Source organism: Tauraco erythrolophus, chromosome Z (genome assembly GCF_009769465.1).
Source record: "Tauraco erythrolophus isolate bTauEry1 chromosome Z, bTauEry1.pri, whole genome shotgun sequence".
Lineage (NCBI taxonomy): Eukaryota > Metazoa > Chordata > Aves > Musophagiformes > Musophagidae > Tauraco > Tauraco erythrolophus.
Genome location: NC_141496.1, coordinates 34,896,254 through 34,916,557, shown reverse-complemented (window position 1 = coordinate 34,916,557; position 20,304 = coordinate 34,896,254). Strand labels below are relative to the sequence as shown.

At 35.7% G+C, this 20,304-nt stretch overlaps 1 protein-coding gene across 1 annotated transcript in view; it reads right to left on the bottom strand.

Annotated features, from left to right (window-relative positions):
- KIAA0825 (KIAA0825 ortholog) overlaps positions 1-20,304 on the bottom strand; it is a 241,253-nt gene that overhangs the window by 216,618 nt on the left and 4,331 nt on the right. The window contains exons 2-3 of the mRNA XM_086629541.1: positions 12,893-13,061; positions 6,494-7,163 (exon numbers count right to left, since the gene is read on the bottom strand). Coding sequence (XP_086485667.1) covers positions 6,494-7,163; positions 12,893-13,061 — 839 coding nt within the window. The remainder of the gene's footprint in view (positions 1-6,493; positions 7,164-12,892; positions 13,062-20,304) is intronic.

The following is a 20,304-nucleotide window of genomic DNA, read 5'->3' as shown; positions in this document are numbered from 1 at the left end:
CTAGGTATGTAGGTCTTGAAATATTTTAAAGCTTAAATTAATGGAAAAAAAAATTAAATAAACCTCCATAACTAAGTTTTAAAATTTTATATTTCTAAATTGTTTGGCCCTTAACAACATATTATAGTTAAAACTGAAAACTTGCTTGTATTAAAGCAAGGATCTGGGCAATATAATGAAATGGAACTGCTGAGGCAGGATGTGATACTGGTTGCTATGATCAGTAATCATAGAATCATAGAATGGTTAGGGCTGGAAGGGACCTTCAAAGGTCATCTAGTCCAGCCCCCCTGCAAGGAACAGGGACATCTCCAACTAGATCAGGTTGCTCAGGGCCTCGTCCAACCTGGCCTTGAACGTCTCCAGGGATGGAGCATCGACCACCTCTCTGGGCAACCTGTTCCAGTGTTCTACAACTGTCATGGTAAAAAATTTTTTCCTAATATCCAATCTGAATCTACCTCCCTCTATTTTAAAACCATTACCCCTTGTCCTATCACAACAGGCCCTCCTGAACAGCCTCTCCCCATCTTTCTTGTAGGCCCCCTTGAGGTACTGGAAGACCGCTATAAGGTCACCCCGGAGCCTCCTCTTCTCCAGGCTGAACAGCCCCAACTCTTTCAGCCTGTCCTCATAGGAAAGGTGCTCCAGCCCTCTTATCATCTTCGTGGCCCTCCTCTGGACCCTCTCCAACTGGTCCATGTCCTTCTTATGTTGGGGGCTCCAGAACTGGACACAGTACTCCAGGTGAGGTCTCACGAGGGCAGAGTAGAGGGGAAGAATCACCTCTCTCGACCTGCTGGCCACGCTCCTCTTGATGTAGCCCAGGATGTGGTTGGCCTTCTGGGCTGCAAGAGCACATTGCCGGCTCATATTGAGCTTCTCGTCCACCAGTACTCCCAAGTCCTTCTCCTCAGGGCTGCTCTCAATCCATTCAGCACCCAGTCTGTATTTGTGCCTGGGATTGCCACGACCCAGATGTAGGACCATAATCCATAGGGACTACTTTACATTAGCATGCCTTACTTCAGAAAGACGCAACAGGACTTTCTAGGACAGAACGGTAGTAAGCCAAGTGCCTGACACGCTTTCCCCCTTCTTCCTAATTCTTGTAAAAAGACAGATTTCAACAACGGATCACAGATAAGAAAACATGACAGAAAAGCAATTGCAACTGCAACATAAATAGTGTAAATTATCTGCTGTAAATTGCAACCTGGACTGAAATCTCAAAAAAGGTGCAAAGACATAAATATTAATTACACGAAACCAAGTCTGGGATTCTTTAATTTCCAGATATAAAAATAGGGAGAATAATTTATACTAAAGTTATTCAATCCTAATTATTCCCAGACATGAATACCTGTTTGTTTTTTTTTTCATCACAGTCAGTAAATCAGCAGGTATCAATGCTATTTTAGGCATATTTTTGATAGATAAGATGAAGATCATAGAAGATTGGTTGTGGGCAATAATCATGGCTCAAGAGATCACAAACTGACTGAATTTAAATTATATGGTAGGATAAAAGCAAGTCTGAAACTAAGGTTCTTTATTTCAAAGGGAGGAAATGATAAACTACAGGAAATAGTGCCATGTGCACGTGAATGTACAGAAGACATCAAATTTAAGTCAAATTTAAGCAAAAAAACCAAACCTCATATTTCAAGTTTTCTGGACAGCAAATCGCTGGGAATATGTAAGGATAAATGATGTCCAAATAGATTTTTCTTATCAAGTACTTTCATATAATGTCCCAAAGTCACCTTCATCTCAACAAGTTACTCCAAAGCCGCTTTCTCTTCTTGCTTTCGACTTCACTGCACAAATGCAGCTCCTCTAAACAACATTGAGTCCTTCTTTTCAAGTTTAGATAGATGCGATATTCACATTAGGGGTTCCACGAACACAATATATTCATTAGGAACTCATGAATATTAAAAGATAATAAATTAAAAGTATCATCATTTAAATCACAGTTTGCATTTGAATATATCTTTAGAATAGCATGGAAGTCGGTTGTATTCCGGAGAAAGAAAAGAGAGAGGAAGCCTGCTGGACACATAAGAGGATGGTATACCAGGGTAAAAGTGTAAAATATGAATACTAAAATACATCAGTCAAGGTGACTTAATTACTTTGTAGATAAAAATGTACTTAGTCAAACCTCAATCACTTCAGTTTACCTCCACTTCGAAATAGTATTTTCTTAAAAACAATCAACTACTGATTTTGATGAATACACTATCTGTTGCCTCAGATTTTAAGAAGAAATTTCATTGTTTTAAGTTAGTAATCATATAAACATACCAAAAATATATTTTATTTGCAAATGCCATTAGATTGGAGAGCCTATTTAAGAGTCTCTGGCAAGTTTGTGACTAAATTAAAATATTGAGCCAATGAACTTGAAGATGTCATAAAAAAAACCCCTCAAAGCTCTAATCTCCATTTAGTTTTAACTACAGGAAATTAAAATACTAATGCTTTAATTAAAATTAAATGCTAATTAATCTACACATGTATTTACACGATCCCTGTATATATACATATATAAAATTATATAAATAAAACCAAAGAAAACCTTCCACTAAATAAAAAAAATGTGTATGATTTCATGTTTTTTAAAATTTTTTTGTTGATGTCTTATCACTTTAAGAGTAGCTGTTTCTTCATCTAAAAGAGATGAAGGATTATGACAGGTTAGTAATGCCAGATTAAACTAGCTTAACATTTTTGTAAATGATCACGAGAAAGGTTCAAAAGCTAGAAGTACAATCCACATTTAATAGACTTACTGCAAATAATTTCTGAGGAATATCACACTGGAAATTGAGGCAAAAAATCATAAGAGATAAGCTGAAAACCAGCTGTCTGCATGATTCTTTCCAAGCTAAGTACGTTAACAGGTACATAATGTTTTTAGCATTTTTTAAAATAACTGTTACATTGCATAAACTTTTGAAAGACACACATGATTAATAGGATAGAAAGGCTGAAACAACATTTTACAAAATTCTATCAAAAATATCTTGAGGGGGATTGGGAAACGTTCCTCAGATATTATTTTAGCAGATTGCAAACATCAATGATGTGCTGAGAGCGCACAGAGAAATTATGACCCATGCTAGATAAAAACCTAACACAACAATGCAACCCAAATACTACTGGCTGAAACCTGCACTGTTAAAGGTAATAGAGTCAATGATTTAAGTGGGAACAGGTTCAAGTTATAACATAAAGCCACCTGCCTCCACTAGAGTTTGCAATCAAAGATGGCAAGTTCCAAAGAATTTGCCTTTTTTCACATACCATTTTGCCAGCTTCTCTCTCAAACCATGCTCACCCTCAATCCTGATAAACTGACACAATCTCATTACAGCACTTGACAAATAACTGTTCTAATACAGTATGAAAAGAAAAATATTAATTCCTTACTTCACAAATAGATTGTTATATATGAAACATGTTAAAGATTTATAACTCAGTTAAAGCTTGTTATAGACTACCTAGATTTTCCTGACAGAAGGAGGTCATCTATATGTTTTCTGAAGTTCTAGCACTGTTTTATTATTTTCTGAGTTTTTTACCTCTCTTATACAGTTGGATCAATTATAGCAGTTCTTATGAAAAAATCAAACCAAACAAAACAAAAAACCCACAACAAACCAAAAACCACATTTCTCTCAGGGTGGACTAAGGAAACACAAACCCCTTTTTCACCTCTGTTCTGAAATGTGTTGGTTTGGTGGTTCTCAAAGGGCAGACGCAAGACGCATCAAAAAATAAGAAACACATTGGTACAACTGTCTTTCAGCTAAGAAAAAAGATCTCCTTCCCTTTCTCCTGTTCCCTCCATACTCCAGAATGTTTTGGGGTTTTTTTTGATACTCAGCAAACTGGGTATCACTGTCAAGGCAAACTATTAAATCTGTCTTTTAACTTAACCTATGAATAAATTCAGAATTTCACTCTCAGTTGTGGTTGGGCAGGAAAAGTATCAGAATTTAATACAAGTTCCAAGCAGGAAAAACCACTCCACACTAAGAACTCGTCTACCCTTAGAAACCTCCCAAAACAGTTATTTTGTACAATTTCTTCCAAAATAGCTATTTCAGTGTAAACTGCCTTGTGAACGCACTAATTTCAAAGGAAAAGTGCCTTTTTCTGACTTAGCGTGGTATAAATGTAGTATATCCAAACATTCAGAAGAGAGAAATCTCTTCCCAGAAAAGACTCTTCACATACGAGCTCACACGCAATTAGCTATTCAACAATAATTGTTTTGGTAATGATATAAAGTATAAATTTTGCTTGAGTTGATCAATAATACCAATTAACAGCCTACAAGATGTCCAAAAAATAAAATAAAAAAAAAAATCCTGCGTCACTTCACAAATCTGTCCCCCTATGACATCCCCAGCTGACTTCACTATTATCGCTTTATTGTTTGGCTGCCTCCAGTCTACAACCACAGACCATCTATAACAGTCTGATTCTGCACAAAACTAGTAAACGAGACTGCAGGTGAACCAGTGCTTGCCTCCCTCCCATACCAACCTCTTGAAGTAAAATAATATGAAGTACTTTACATACAGTGAAGAGATAAAGACATGAGCATGACAGCCGTTGTGAAGAAAGTAATTTTGAATATTAAATGGTATTCACAAACACCACTTCTAAACACATTTTATGGGGTCTAGGGGGATAGCTGCTGCACCTGCTAATCCAATTTTTCATAAATTTTGAATCAAAATAAAATCTGTGGATTTATGAAATATAGAGATTTTTTTAAAAAATTAATTGCAGCAAACGTTTTAAAAGTTGCAAGCAGGTCCCAAGATTACTTTGTGTATTTTCATCTTCCTCTGTTCTTTTGAATATACAATAGAACCGTGCTCTGCAAATCTGTCCTGAGAGATGTGCTGGCACAAAAACATGCAAAGACATCTTGTGGCAAACAAGATTCAAGCAGAAGAATTATTCTCTTATGGGACTGAAAGACTGTTCTCTTCTTCCGTGTAATACAGAAGCAGTTAATCTGTGGGGTTTTTAAAGAGTCACCCTTATGGTCACTTTAACCCTCGTGTCTTAGATGTAAAATAAAGATAACTGAAGTTTTGCATCTTCGTGAGCTGTTTTGAGACTGAAAGAAAAATTAAGTTACAAACTTCCTGTTCCTACCAGTCATTTTTTCATCAGTGAATCCTTTCACTGACTCCCATCTCACTATGTAACTCAAAGATACCATTATTGTCATTTATTGCAGAACTCAACATTACTCTGACACTACTTCTTCTTGTTTCCCACCAACACTCCATCCCACTAATATATCAGCGTTACATTGAACTTCTCATGCTTTCACATTATTTGTCTGCATGCCTGTTTCCTTACCTTGTCTTTCTTATCTTCCACATATTCCTTCATATTTCAGTTCCTGTTGACAATTATTTCTGCATTTTTTCTAGAGGAATTTCAAGTTGACTTACATTAACATGTATATTGACTTTAAAACTCAGAAGAGTACAATTATCTTTTGCGTAGACCTCACAAATCATCACGACACTCACCCTTTGTGTATGTTGCACAACCCAAAGATTGATCTACTGTTTCTGTATTCTTCATATGATTCTAAACTTTCAATATTTTCTGTCTGCAAACTACTTCACCTTTATGGAAGGCTGTATTTTAAACAAACAATTCTTGCACAGAGGAGTGCTCAAAACTCTGCACTGAAAAAGCAATTACACAAAATCATGCAATTATGTTATGAAAGTTTCCATTCTGTATGATTTTTCTTCTAAAGCTCTGATTCTTCCCTTTGGAAATTTGCATGTCAGACTCACCAACCATAAAAAGAAAGTACGGAAAACACCACATCAATAACAGATTCCTTTCCTGCTTTAAATCCCTTAGAACAAGAAGAAATGACCAGGTAGCATTAACACTACTTACCATACTTTCACAAGACTAGAAAACTTAAATGATTTGGGTTTTTTTTTTCCAATAGAATTAGAATCTGTGTAGTAATCTTTTGGGTCAGCTCTCATGTATGAATCTGTGTCTATTTCACGGTCACATTATTGTACAGACTTTCCTTTAAGCTACTGTCAATTTGAAAAAAGTGGCGGTAGTAGATTGAGGAGTTTGTGTTTTTTTAAATCCATATTAAATAGTTCTTATACTATTATATATTTCATCAGTTGGAATAAGTTAGACTGAAAAAATGACTATGACATGACAATGTTATACAGTGAATTATAATGGGGCTTCTGTATAAGCATAAGATATTCTCCCCTACTTTAAAACCTTTTTCATCACAGTTCTGATGCAGTCCATAATTCAACTGCAGTAATACGGTTAAAACATAAAACTGTAATTAAAAATCTCAGGCCTCTCTCTTCACAGGAAATAATCAAGTACACTGAAAAAAAAAAAATAGTATAATTAAAATAATATCTAACTGCAAAGAACATAAAATAAGGCTACTAACCCACAGCATGAACTGTTCCTCTATGCTTCTTTGAAATCTTGTTTGCCTTAACTATATGTAGAGCATTTTCTTTGAACTGCAGCTCACAAAGTCTTTCAAGAAGAACTGTCATTTCTTCAGTGATGGTATCCAGATAAGTTTCATTAATAAACTTCAATGATGATGAAGGATCAATAGTTCCACTTAGTATATACAAATCCTCTTTTATCATTGTGCACAATGTGGGTATGGAACTTTGGTAACCATGTACCACCTTATCAAAATTTGTTTCACCACAACTAGACAAAATGCAGTTCTGTAGAAGATCGCTAACCAGTTTATTCTGCATACTTTGATACTTTGTTAAGACTTCTGCTTCAGGATAAAGAAACAAAAGTTGCTGTATGCACTGAGTTTTAAACTCCATTTGTTGTTGTAAAGCATTAGTATTTGTTTCTTCTTGATTTTGCAGTCTATTCACCAAAAATCGTCGAAGATGCAATCTCACATCATCCCAAAGAGATTTCGCATCCATAGTTGAATCATCCTCAATGGCATGAAGGGAAGATGTTAACTCAAAAGACGTCCCACTTGGAGTACAGGGAAATGACACACCACACTGACTAGAGAGATCCAGAAGGAAGTGAAGTATCATTTCTTCTTGATTTTGTTCATTCTTCAGCAAGCTTTGCTAACAAAGGTAAATCAGAAAGTATTTCAGAAATGTTTTGTTAATTCTGGTTCATAAATTGAACAGCTTATGCTAGAACATCAGTTGTTTCCAATGTTAATTAGCTTACCAGCAAAAGAGAGACTCAAATTGCTATATAAACAACAGAAATAACAAAGTTTAAGATTTCCCATGTATTTATGCGCCAATCCATCTTCTTGTATACCTGTTCCAATAACTCTCATTCCTCTTCCCATCTTTCTTACCTCCTCAACCTCTTTTCTCAAACGATTCTAACCCACAAGTCAAAGCAAAGCTTTGGAAAGCTCACTAGGTAAAGATTGTTGTGGTCCACACAGACATCTTTAAAAGAAAATCGTATGAAAAATTACTCAAGATTTACACAGACAATGACAGATTTTGCTCCTAAACCAAGACGGGAATTTATAAAGTGAAACATTGGTGCTTTCTATGTTCTGGCTCAGCAGGCAACCATCAAAAAGACCACTCTAAAGATAAAATAATCTTCCCAGGACCCCATTAAAGAACTAAAATTGAAAACTCGTTAAGAATTCAACCGGCTTAGATCACACAGGACAAAAAGAATCAGCAGCTGTGTATCCTCTCAAACCGAGATGCAGACTGATACGTGAACATAACCTCTAAATACATCTCAGGTGCATGGGTTGGAGAAAAAGAAGTCATTTAACAAAGCAGGTGAAACCACATGGATGCATGTGCTGTTCCTACTTCATCCAAGCCTGATGAGCTCCTGCTTGGTCCAGGGCCAGGATCTCTGACTTTAGAGCTACTTTAAGTTCAAGAGACCATGCAGCAAATAGCGGGTCCTCTTATTGCAGCTGAATGCTTTCTACTTGGCCCGGAATGACACAAATCTAAACAGCACTCTGCAGCTTTCCTTAATATGTATGAGGTGAATCATTTGCACGAACAAGGCATGTCCAACGTAGAAGACAACCCCAAAATCCCATAGTCACTGGACACCAAACCCTCCTTCTTCTCTGTGACAGTGTGCTTCCCAGCTCCCTACCTGACGTGTTCCTGATGTGTCTGGTTACGATGGCCGCATCTGGCTCAAAGTGTATCCAGAGGAGACAGACAAAATCACAACAGCCATGGGCTAATTTATAGTAATAGGCCCACCTGGCCACAGTGCTGGTTGGTGCTTGACTCAGTCCCCATTTGGAAGAAACTGCCATCTGTAGTCAGTATGCAAACATGACTTCAAGTCAATCACCTTGCTCCATAAAGAGTGAGCAGCCCAGGAGCCACTGGAGCTCTCCTGCATGGCAGCAGGCTGCACGCCAGGACAGCCCCTTGAGTAACTCTCTCAAGATTACTGCTCAAGGTTGAGAGATTCCTTGCTGCAACAGATCCTGGCAAAACTTTGAAGCTTCTTTAAGACTATATCTTAAATTGATTGTGCACGTATAAGCCTTCAGACATAAACTGTTGACCAAGACTGGGATGAGGACTGGATCCAGCTGTACCTAGACTCCTCCCTGAGAAGGAATTTTGAAAGCAAAGGGGTCCAGGCTGAACCTTGTGACTCAATGAGAGGGTCTCCCTGACAGTTTTGTCTGACCTTGTCCTGTATGCAGTAAATAATCCACTGTATCTTGCCCTCAAATCTTGTTAAACCACTACCACATTTACCTTTGAACATTCTTAACTCACTGTCTTACATCAATAAAATTTATTGCTGCTTCTCTCTTAAGAGTGAAGTGCTTCACTCCATTCACGATGCTGTCTCAGAGAAAAACACTTGTGTGTTATAAACCCACTTCCCACATCCTCAACATTTTTCCTGCTGCAGACTGGCTTTGGCCACAACAGTCCTAAGCCTAGCAACCTTTTATTTGTAAAGACCTGCTCACAATCCTCCAGCTGCACTAGAGCTGACTACAGAGTTCCTCACGACAGTCACAAGAAAAGCTAAGTGAAATTGGTGGTACTCTGGATTTTCTAGGTTTTGGGAACCAAGCAGGCAAGCCTTAAGTGAATCAGGATCTAGAAGCCCTCTCGCTTGCCACCCCACCTCCTGTTGCTTCCCTCCAACAGAGAAAAGTGTTGTGGTAAATCACATGAGAGTAGTCCTTTCCACTCATGTCCTTTATCTGGGTCTTCCAACTATACTCCATCCTATGAAGCAAGGTAATCTTCCACCTTCAGAACTATTGATTTATTTAACCTAAAATATTTGAGGAAATGATTAGTTTTATTTCTTTTCCCATTTTGAAAGATAGAGAAAGAAATAAGATTTGAGTATGGTATTGCTTAAACATAAAAATTTCCAAATACAAAATGTTCACTTTTTTACTGTAGCAAGCTTTCACCAATAGATAATTTATAAAAATATAAAAAAAGACAAAATTTAGAGTAAAAACTGCAGTGGGCTTCCCCCCTCATGCTTTTGAGTCACAAAAATTTTCAATACCAGAACTCCTAGTATTTGTTCTGCATGATTCAAAACTGTTGCAGTCTTACGGGACAAAACAAGAGCTTAACCTTCCTTTTGCCCTTCACTCCATAGTGCTCCATGATGAAAATTGAAAAATCAAAGACTTGCATCCCAGTATCTAATTCTGAATGAAATACAGAGAGCAGGATCACCTCTCATAAAGGAATGTCTTAAAAATAACAGCCTAGCTGTTTTTCTTCCATTCTACGTCTTTATTTCAGAATGCTTCCTGTGAATGTTTTCTTGCTTAAAACTACAAAACATAGAAAAATAAAGTAAGTTATCGGTCAAATCTCATCCTATAAAACCATGTGCATGTGATAGAAATATGTACAACTAGTCAAAACTGTAAATCGTACACATCAACATGCATGTACATAAGGCCAATTTGATTTTTTTTTATCATCTACTGAAGTATTCTAAAAAGTTTTGTGGCCTCAAAGAAACTGTGTCTTGTGTCAATTAAAACTCTAATCACTAACCACTGTGTTGAAGAGTTGAGTCTCCATAGGTGGAGTTCCAGAGTTTAAAGGTTAATTTTTTAAAAAATCATGCTCAAATACTATATTCTGAAATGAAAAAAAAAATAAGGCAAGCTCTCAAAACAGTGAATGTCACTGATGATTTTGGATGATGAATCCAAAATGTCTTCTGAGCAAATCCCTACTACTGTTTTTCAAGGTTAAGCAGAAACATTTTTATTCATGAAAGCCACTAAGAATCTAAGTATTGTTTCGAGCCCTTTGCAACTTGAAGCATTAAAAACAGGGAGCTTGCAGGTGCCATCTTAGACTTCAGTGTTACTCAGAAAAAGAGCCCCCGAAGTGAACTTTGAAGATCTGAGAACATAGTGTCATCAAGTCTCTTTGAACATTGCCTGTACTGACATAGGCTTTTCTATTTAAAAATTAACCTGTAAAAACACTTTGAAAGATGATGCCAAAACTATTAAAGAGAAAAAGATACAAAATAGTATCCAAAGGGTTTACAGAAGTATGTAAAGCTCTCTTATGTGCGCAGAAAGTTAGTGACAATAATATACAGGAAAACATTTGCGGTCAACCAACTGGACTACTACCTACCATAGACTACTCCCTATCATACCAATAAACAAATTCAATAAGATGAAGATTTTGTTAAAAAAACCCACTAATTTGTCATTAGTTTAACAGGAAAAAGAACTTAATGAAGATGTGTTCATGTACATATTCAGCTTTTAAGTATTTAGAATTAGAAAACAGTGCACAGAATGATCAAATTTCACATAATTAACATTTTCAGGTTTCATGAAGAATCTGAGTGTTTCCATAATGCATGAGAATACCATAACAATAAACCTAAACAAGCACTGCAGCCAAAGCACATACAGCACTACTTTGATAATTGTTCTAGCAGCTTAAAAGATAAAAAAAATCCCTAACAAAATAAACAAACATAATAAGGGATAACAATGAGCAGAGATATTGTCCAGAAGTAGAACGAAGGTTACTATTACTGAAGATGTCTTATATGGTACTTAATTAAAAGCTTGCAAGCAAGAAATTAAGTCAACTGAGTAATTAGTTCAATGGATGGAGAAACACATTTTAAAAAGGTCAGATCATAATAATCTCATTAATAACGAGTATTATTGAAAATAGTTTACCGCGGACCTGTTTATGGAGCTAAAGATTATCTACTGCAAGTATAACTTCTTACAGATGGATTGTCTATGCTCCAAGTTCCTGAGCTCCACAGATGTTTTCCTGATAAGCTGTGCAGAATTGAGACTTCAAGGCTTCTCACACTCTGCTGTCTGTTTAGCAGCCTGACACAGAGCCATTCTCAAGGCTTAACTGGACTTCACAGCCCACAGCCAGACTGCCTTCTAGTCAGTAAGCACCTGGGAAGCTGAAGAGCTAGAAAGCTTATTTGTATAAAATATACTCAAAGCATTCCAGAGATGGGGATATTTTGGCGTTTCCCAAACAAATGCCGCCATCTGGTGTTCAGGTATATGGCTTGAATAGACCTTGGAGAAGGAAGAAAGCAGGGAACAGACACAAGTCAGTCGTCATTGCCATGCCCTCTTCTGAGGGGTTTTAAGTAAGGATCTAACTGGACTAAGAGGAACAACAAAAGACTTCATACGTCAGCATTTTCTGAGATTCTCTCATTTTTCTAGATCAAGTATGCCATGTAGCAGTCTCTGACACCCTGGAGTGGGGTGATTATTTACAGCAACATTCATACTGATCACCTGAGACAGATGGGGACAAAATCATTTCTTCACCACACGAACATTCCAGACTTGCTGTTTCTAGAGATGACTTCCTCATTTGACACAGCTTATTATCCAGTGGACCCAAGGGTGACTAAAAGATCAACAACCAATTTTGAGAGCTAAAAAACTGAGAGGCGATTTGATGAAGCTTGAGCTCTAGCCAAGAGATAGACTCAAAGGAGAAAATACTCCACAGCAATTTTCCTCTGCCAATACAGTCAATCTTAGCCTAAAGGTGTTCACGTCCTACAACTAAACCATCACATGGAAGAGACAAAGAAAAATCCACTGGGTATTGTTTATTTGTTTTGACACATACATGTACATCATATAAACATACATATCCATAGTTTATATATAAACTTCCAGGCTGCCATTTACTGAGGTATCATACTTCACTTACCTAGTCAATTCAATTTTTCAGACTTCCATTTCCATACATATATTCTATTTAATAAAAAGTTTTGCAAAAATGCCTTCTAAAGTTACAGAATTTTTCATTGAAGTGAAATTTGATTTCAGGTTACAGCTAGTTGTACAGCTTGCTAGGACAATGGCTGCAGTCCCACATTTCTAATTAGAACAAGTAGATAGGAAGTTAATGCTTAAATAATGCATGAAGGACATCAACTGTATTGGACAAGTTAAATTCATACTGATACAAGTGAAGAACGTGCAGTAACAGTAACAGCCTCAGTGTAGACAGTAACTTCAGATGTTTTTTACCAACATGTGTTTATAAAACAGTCCTAGCAGTAATGAACATGTGGTAACATCATGAAGAGATTTTGTCCCAAGTTTGTCTGTTTAAGGCATGATCAAAAGGAAACATAACCCCCTGTTGTAGACATAAAAACAGTACTAAGTCTTATATTAAAATTTCTGAACGCTTGTCACCATAGTGAAGACTGAAATGAAAAAAACTAATTAACCTCTTAAAAAAATCCCCACTCATCATATAACCAACCTTCCCAAACATTAAAGTCTTTAGTAAACAATTTTTACCAGCGTCCTAAGGAACTCCATCAGCTCTCCATGGTGTGTAGAAGAAGGTCTGAGAGAACTAAAATTGCAGTTGTTTAGCCACTGAAGGCAGTCAGTTGTGCTTTGTAGTATTTCATCGGTACATATGTCATTCACTTCTGATTGCAGGTCTTTAAGACACTGTTCTATGCTAAAAACAAAACAAAACAAAACAAAAATCACAGGATGTTTTTCATGACTTGGAGATAAAAGCATTTTATATATTCCATATTTCAAAAAGAAAAACTATTTCAAACTAATGTAACAGTTCTTCTTCTTCATAGATTAAATTACTCTCACAAAATAAGGCCTGACTTTGTGGGATTAACATCTAAATACAGTTGAGCTAGAGCTAAAATAAATTTCCTTCAGGCCAGAGAGTACCATCCTCAGTAAGAGTAAGTACTGCCTCACTTCTCAAACAATCTTATACTTCCTGATAAAGTAGTTAGTGAATATGACATCATCCAACCTCAGATCTGGTCCTTGGTGCTTAGTTAGCTAAAGTAAAGAAAATAAATTGAATCAACTACAATATTCAAAGGTGCATGTGTCATTTTGGTCCTTTAGCAATCAGCAGTTGTTTTATAATACATAACATATATCAACGACTTCTTAAAGACCCATTGACATCACAGAAGCACTGAAAAGAATTTGAGAGTCAGCTGTGCTGAAAGCAGATCTTTTCTTTCTTGTTTTTGTCATTTGTTTAGAATATTTGAAAGAAAACAGAGTTTGGTTTCAAGGAGGTGATCCACTCCGTAACATTAATCTAGAATCATAATTCTGCTTAAGAAATTAGATGTTGCTGGTACAGTTATTACAGGGATTTCAGCTGTAAAAATCACATGAACAAATGAATAACCAAAATTATTTTATTTCTATTTGTGAGGACAGTTACAGAAAAAAAAAAAAATCCAGAACAAATCTAAATCCAAATCTTTTCCTACAAAAACACCTTTTCAGTACTTCAGAACTACTTTTCTTAAAAAGCAATGCTTAATATTTTACGTAGTTTCAGTTAGAAAAATACTATCGATTAGATCTAGGCAGGTCTAGGTTTAATACAAACAGGGCTAACAATGTGACTGATGCCAGTTTCGGTTTATTGAAGTGCAAAGTGATTCTCACTACTATTTGAATTTCATTTTGAAGTATATTAGTTACTCCATTTGTGTTCTTACAGCTGATAAGGGCTGCAAGTTTTAACACAAATTAAAATTTAGTTCTTTCTGTCTCTGTAGATTTACGTAATGAGATGAGACTCAGCTCTTTAAAGGTATTTCAATGTGAGATACTTTTGATCATATTACTTTCTGTTTTCATTACACCAAGCAAACAACAAACTTGCCTATTATATTGCCACTTGCTTCTCTATTTTACAGAGATGAAGTATGGATCTTTTTCTTTAACTGCTCTCTAACATTTAAAACTTGACTAGTTTTGGCAAAAGAAGACAAGAGAAGAAGATTAGAAAAGAGGACAGGACGAAGAGAAAAGGAGAATGAGAGGGAAGAAAATAAACTGGAAAACAAACCAAATTTGTACGTGTATTACAAGCCATGACAAAAATACCAATGTAAAAACTTCTAGTTTTGAAAACAAAACAAAATATGATTTTTTTTAAATTAGTAACCTTAAATAAAGTTTTAAATTTTTTCTGTATAACTTCTCTGTGTGGAAAGATTCATTTTCCATGGATATCTTCTTTTTGAAAGCAAATATTTTTATTAAAAATATATTTTGCTTTCAATATGAAATTTGAAAAAAAATATCTTAAACACTAACAACCCATATCAATTTGTAACAAGAAATCAGGGATGAAAGGCCATACTGCGTATTACCCACTGACTATACCTCCTCGTTTAGTCTGCCTGCAGTACTGTTTTCAGGATGTAGAAGAAGCATTTATTTGATTTTCTGCTGGATTTTCTCCTTTATTGAGTGATTTGCATTTTATTCTTTTACAGATGTTATGCAATGTACCCTAAATTCTTACTTTCTGTCTCATTATGATCAACAGCAATAAAGTAAATCAGTGTCATCCATACCTTTGGGAACCGAGTCTGTTAGTTTGAATTGACATTTAAAAAAAAAACAGCGGAAAAGAATAAGCAAATGATCACATTAAATTAAGCTCAGAGATAAACGGTAGCCTGCATTTTCCTTTTAAGTTACCTACAACAAGCACAAAAGAGAGAAGTGCATTTTTTCTGAGAATGCTGTGAAGATTTATCATCTATGATAGGTTTCACTTTGTGCCTTTTGTTTCTTTAAATTACAGTATTAAATAATAAGCTGACTATGAAAACTCCATCAACTACAATTACAGAATGCAAAGACAATCATAAGAATATAAGTGCAGAGGTGTAGCATTTTTAACGTCAGAAAAAAAAACACACCATAAATTGCTTCCAAAACTATGACAATATCACTTCTAAAAACAATTTCATCAAAATAAGCAGGTCATTTTGAACAGCTTATTTTCCTATATTTAATTGTATTCATTAAGAATGATGTGTTTATCTGTTTTATGCTTAAAAGACATCAGGTAAACCATTCAAAGTGTATCTACCAAAATGAAGTCGTCACATTTTAGATCTGCATGTTCTTCAGAAACCAAATTCAGTAACTACAACTAATGCTAAAACATATAAAAACTTTTAAAACTCATGAATACATGGGTGGCCTGTAAAACACTTCCATAAAATTGACGCAAGTCTTAAGACTTTCCTGAGCATGACTGAGTTCAAAATTAATTGCACTGAAACAAATATCTTCCCATCATCAAAGGACCTTATCAGGAGCAAAAAGGACCACCATGAAAAACAATCCCTCTCTGCCTGTGGCCCACTCATGTTCCTGATGGGATAGCCCAGCCATGAATACCAATTCTAAACTCGACAAAAGATTGGCATGTATCTTTTTAACTTGAGAAACCTGTTCTCAGGGCGATGAAACCAAATGCCTTGTTCATACACCTTGACTCCTGGGACAACAACAAAGGCTTTTATTGTGGTGCGCTGATGTGCCTCATTCAATCATACCCAATAGATTACAGCATAGTGCAGTGTAAAGGGACTACTGTTGTTAGTCTGTGGCAATCTGCCTCAATTAGGAACTAGTTTTTACACTCATCTTTGACACAGGAATCTGTGTGCAAGCCAATAAACTACAAGCTATGAATAGGCTACAGCTTTCTCAAGACCAGATATTTCGGTGATTTGTCCCAACACTGATAAGGGGATTAGATGGATAAATTTCAGTGGCTCTACCTGTAGGTACAAATCATGAAAAGTCTGTTCGTTTTATTTAATCCTTTTATTTCAACGAAGTAAACATTGAATTGGATAAAAATATTTTCATCCTGCTTACTTACAGCACAGGTAGCATGCTGTCAACATTTAGTATTATATGAACATGGTTAATTATAGATACGTACTCCTTTACATTAATTACATCAATAAATGAAATATGTAGGAATTTTGTTATCACTGAAAAAAACCAACATTTTAGTGTGTATTATCTGACTTTAGAAAGCAATCATTTTAAATAAAAGACGTCTGCCAAATAGGATTAAAAATTAATTCTCACTATGTAGGCTAGTATTTAAAACTATAATTTCACATAGTGTAGGGAGAACGAGACTTTGATTTCCTTTTTTAGAAAGGGAATTTGCCAAATTTTTAAAAATGTATATATTATATGTAGGTATATACATGTATATGTAATTTCCATGTGAAAAATGTTCTTAAGGTAGTTAATGAATTTTATTCTTAAAAGTACAATTACAAAATGCCCTATGAAGTGCTAAATTCCTCTTTTTTCCCCCCAGATAATCTTTTTTCATTAAGGTTTAACTGCAAATATATTTTAGCAAGTTCAGTGCAGTAATAAGCTCCTCTTTTTTGAACAAATTGAGGCATCAACCTCATGTCAACTGACACTACACACGTACAACAGGAGTGCAAATTGAATTAAAATCATGTGCAGTCAATGGAAAAATACAACCATGTCTGTGCAACTCTGTCTAAATCAGGAACACAAGATCTGGAGTACAACAGGGAAATCAGACATAGCTCAGTATTTAATGCTTTTTCTTTATTTACTATCATTAACTGGTTCTGTGCTCCATATGTATGTTTTCTGAAACATTCTCTGAAACTATAAACCTTAATGATAAGGTGAGGGATACAATTCAGGTACCAATGCTGAACCTAACCAGAAGGTGCTTAACTCTTCTGCTGCAAATTAGCTTACTGGTACCACATTAGAACAGCTGTTCCTGGTCAGATGTTTCTGACAGTGGTCATTAGGAAATGCCAAAGAATTAAAAAACTCAAGACAAAAAACCAAAAGCTAAGATTTCTCAGAATATTTTCATCGTCTCTAGCAGTTGGTGACACAAGGACCTAGATCAGATAGTGTCCTAGTATTTAACAGACCTCAATTAATTTTTCTCCCACAGATAATTCCACTTTTGTTTGAACCTGTGGAACTGTTCAGGCACAAACAGAAAAAAATCGCCACCAAACTGCTAACAAGAAGAGGACTACAAAAGCTCAAAGAAAAAATTAACCTTTTTCTGTAGCAAAGAAATCTGATAGTTATGCTTATTTAGATTTTTGTATAATTGACTGATTTTTCAAGAAAGAAATCTTTAGTCCCACACAAAGAGTATCTGGAGCCTTTGTGGGCACATCAATGCTTGTAGTTAGTACTACTAGTATACCATTACGCCAGTGAAAATTATTTCGCTGAAATAGCTTCTCCTTTTTAGAGGTGAGAGGGTTTGGGTCTTGTTTTAAACACCAAGCAACATTCTGTTATGCTATCTGTGTCTACAATGGAGTTCTTTTCTGGAGCAGAATGTCAATACCATTTGGTAAATCTGAATTTGAGAAATCCTAGGTGCTCTTATTTATTAAGTTAATGATAGCTTTTAGGAATAACCTAATCATGTGGAGAGACTGCTTTTTAAGTGGCTGCATCAATGGACAAACAGTTACAAACCACGTACTGTAACGGAACTGATAATGTAAGCACTGTCATACTGATACGTTATTTTGAAAAGCGCAGTATCAAAATGAGGGTTACTGTCTCCATATATCATTTTCCATTGCCTAAGATTACTATGAGGAAGTTGAAGGATGATCTTCTAACTCCTTTCAATTTCTAACAAGCACTGTTTCAATTTATTTCATATAGCATATGGAACAGCCATAAAACGACAATGAGATTGGCTAAATTAAACTGCTAAGCTATAAAGTGAAATTATCTTTAAATCTCATGTTACTTATGCTTAAGATCCTCATATTCATGGAGATTTGCTTTTAGAATCAGAGTTTACATGTTTTTTATTAAGAACAGTTTGTTTCATAAGTAATGAAGTACTTGTTTCCACTGTTTTTTGAAGATAGAAGCAGTAACATAGTACCACCTCGTTATTACCATGTATATTCATTAAAAAGCTTAACTGCTAAAGATACAGGGCATTTTATGCAAAATCAGTGGTATCATTTGGAAACCTGTGTGTCAGAGGACCTGCTGTACACTTCAAGTAGTGAGAAATCTTTGAGAAAGACTTTTACCCGTGTGATTCTTACAGGCATTTTCCCTGTTACACTTTCTCCCATGTGAAAACAAACATTTTGTTTTATTTCATGAAAGCTGGCCTGCCAAAAAGAAAATATTAAGACAATTTCCCCTGATCTACAGACAATTTCATGAGGTCATTGCTGATGTCGCAGCACTACTGTGTTAATAAACAGCCATTTAACCACAAATACAAAGAAATTCTTTTATAATAACGTTTAAACTGCTAGATACAATCTAACCAAAAAATCCAAAAGATTAATGCAAAGAACGTTTTGATAACTTTATCTTGAACTGAAGCAAAAGGTTTTACCAAAAATGGCTATTTATCATCTTGCAATGCTTACATTAACATTCATGGTAGATGTACCTCTTAGAATTTCTAAAATTCTGGAAAATAATTATTATAGTTCCAGGCCTATATTGTTTATGCTGTTCCATTCCAGTTTATCTGACCATCAGCTTATTCTTTCTGGCATGTCCATTTTCTTACTTTCATTAACCCAACTGCATAAACAGATGGAATTCCTTTTCATGTTTTATATTCTTTACAATGATGACTTAGAGTGCAGAGGAGAAAGCTAGAAAGTAAAGCTGCTGCTAATAATAATACAGGTTTTGTTATCACCTTATTTTTGCCTGTATGTCAACTTTTTTTCTTCAGAGTATGACTATATTATTCTTATTCACATTTTGTAAGTAAGTTCTATTCAAAATAAAATAAGACCAATAAGAATGAAGTTAAACATTATTTTTTATGCAAGAATACAAAACCAATGGGAAGACTGACTACAAAAACGTTACGTCTTTAGAAAAATGCTGTTAAGACAAATACATCTTGACATTTGTTTTTAAAACCAGTAATTCTTTAAAATATGAGTCTGAAAGTTACAGGCTTATTATAAAGTTAAAAGCCTTGAAAAAATTCACTTCCTCAAATTTTTCCTACTGAAATCTTTGACCTTAAAATGTAAACCAAAAACGCAGTCCCTGCTTCAAGGACTTTGCAAGCTACTTCTTATCTCTAAATTAGCTACTTACAAAACATATCCACCAAAACTGTAAAGTACCTGTACCACTGAAACCAGAAATAAATAGAATAGGGATGACTTTGCTGCACCTCTGTAAGAGAAACTTCCTCAATAGCTTAACCATATGAGAACCATCAGTTCTACCTGAAACACTGCCTGCCTTTAATTTCCAATCTTGTTTTAAAGACTTGAGATGTTTCAGCCCACAAGATGTAAGCTTTGCCTTGGTAAGTTATTTCAGTAGACCGGCAGTGAAACACAGGAGTCTTTCAACTCCATTGACCATAACACGACAGTGAAAAACAATGGCTAAAAAACCACTGTCTTGTGTATTCTCATATGAAATTCATCGGGGTATTTCACAGTGCAGCCAAAGATCTGACTACAGCTTCTGCAGATGCATGTGACAGCTAACTAACTATCCAAAAGGTACTGACACAATTATTATCACTGCAGATTGGAGTTCAGAAACTGTATGTCTATTAAAATAGCCAATCTCCGAGAACCTCTGAGCTGTCCAGCTAGGAAGGTGATAAGAAACAGCTATCCCAAACTCGGTGATCATGCACAAAGACAACACAGGCTGAACAGGAATTAAAGTACATTCATTTCTGTCCTGGGTTTGGCTGGGAAAGAGTTAAATTTCTGGCAGGAAGCTGAGAGGGGACACAGGGCAAGCAGCTGACCCAGCCTGGCCAGTGGGCTATTCAATACCGTGTGATGTCATGCTCAGAGCATATATTTTGGGGGAGCCGCCAGGGGAAGGGT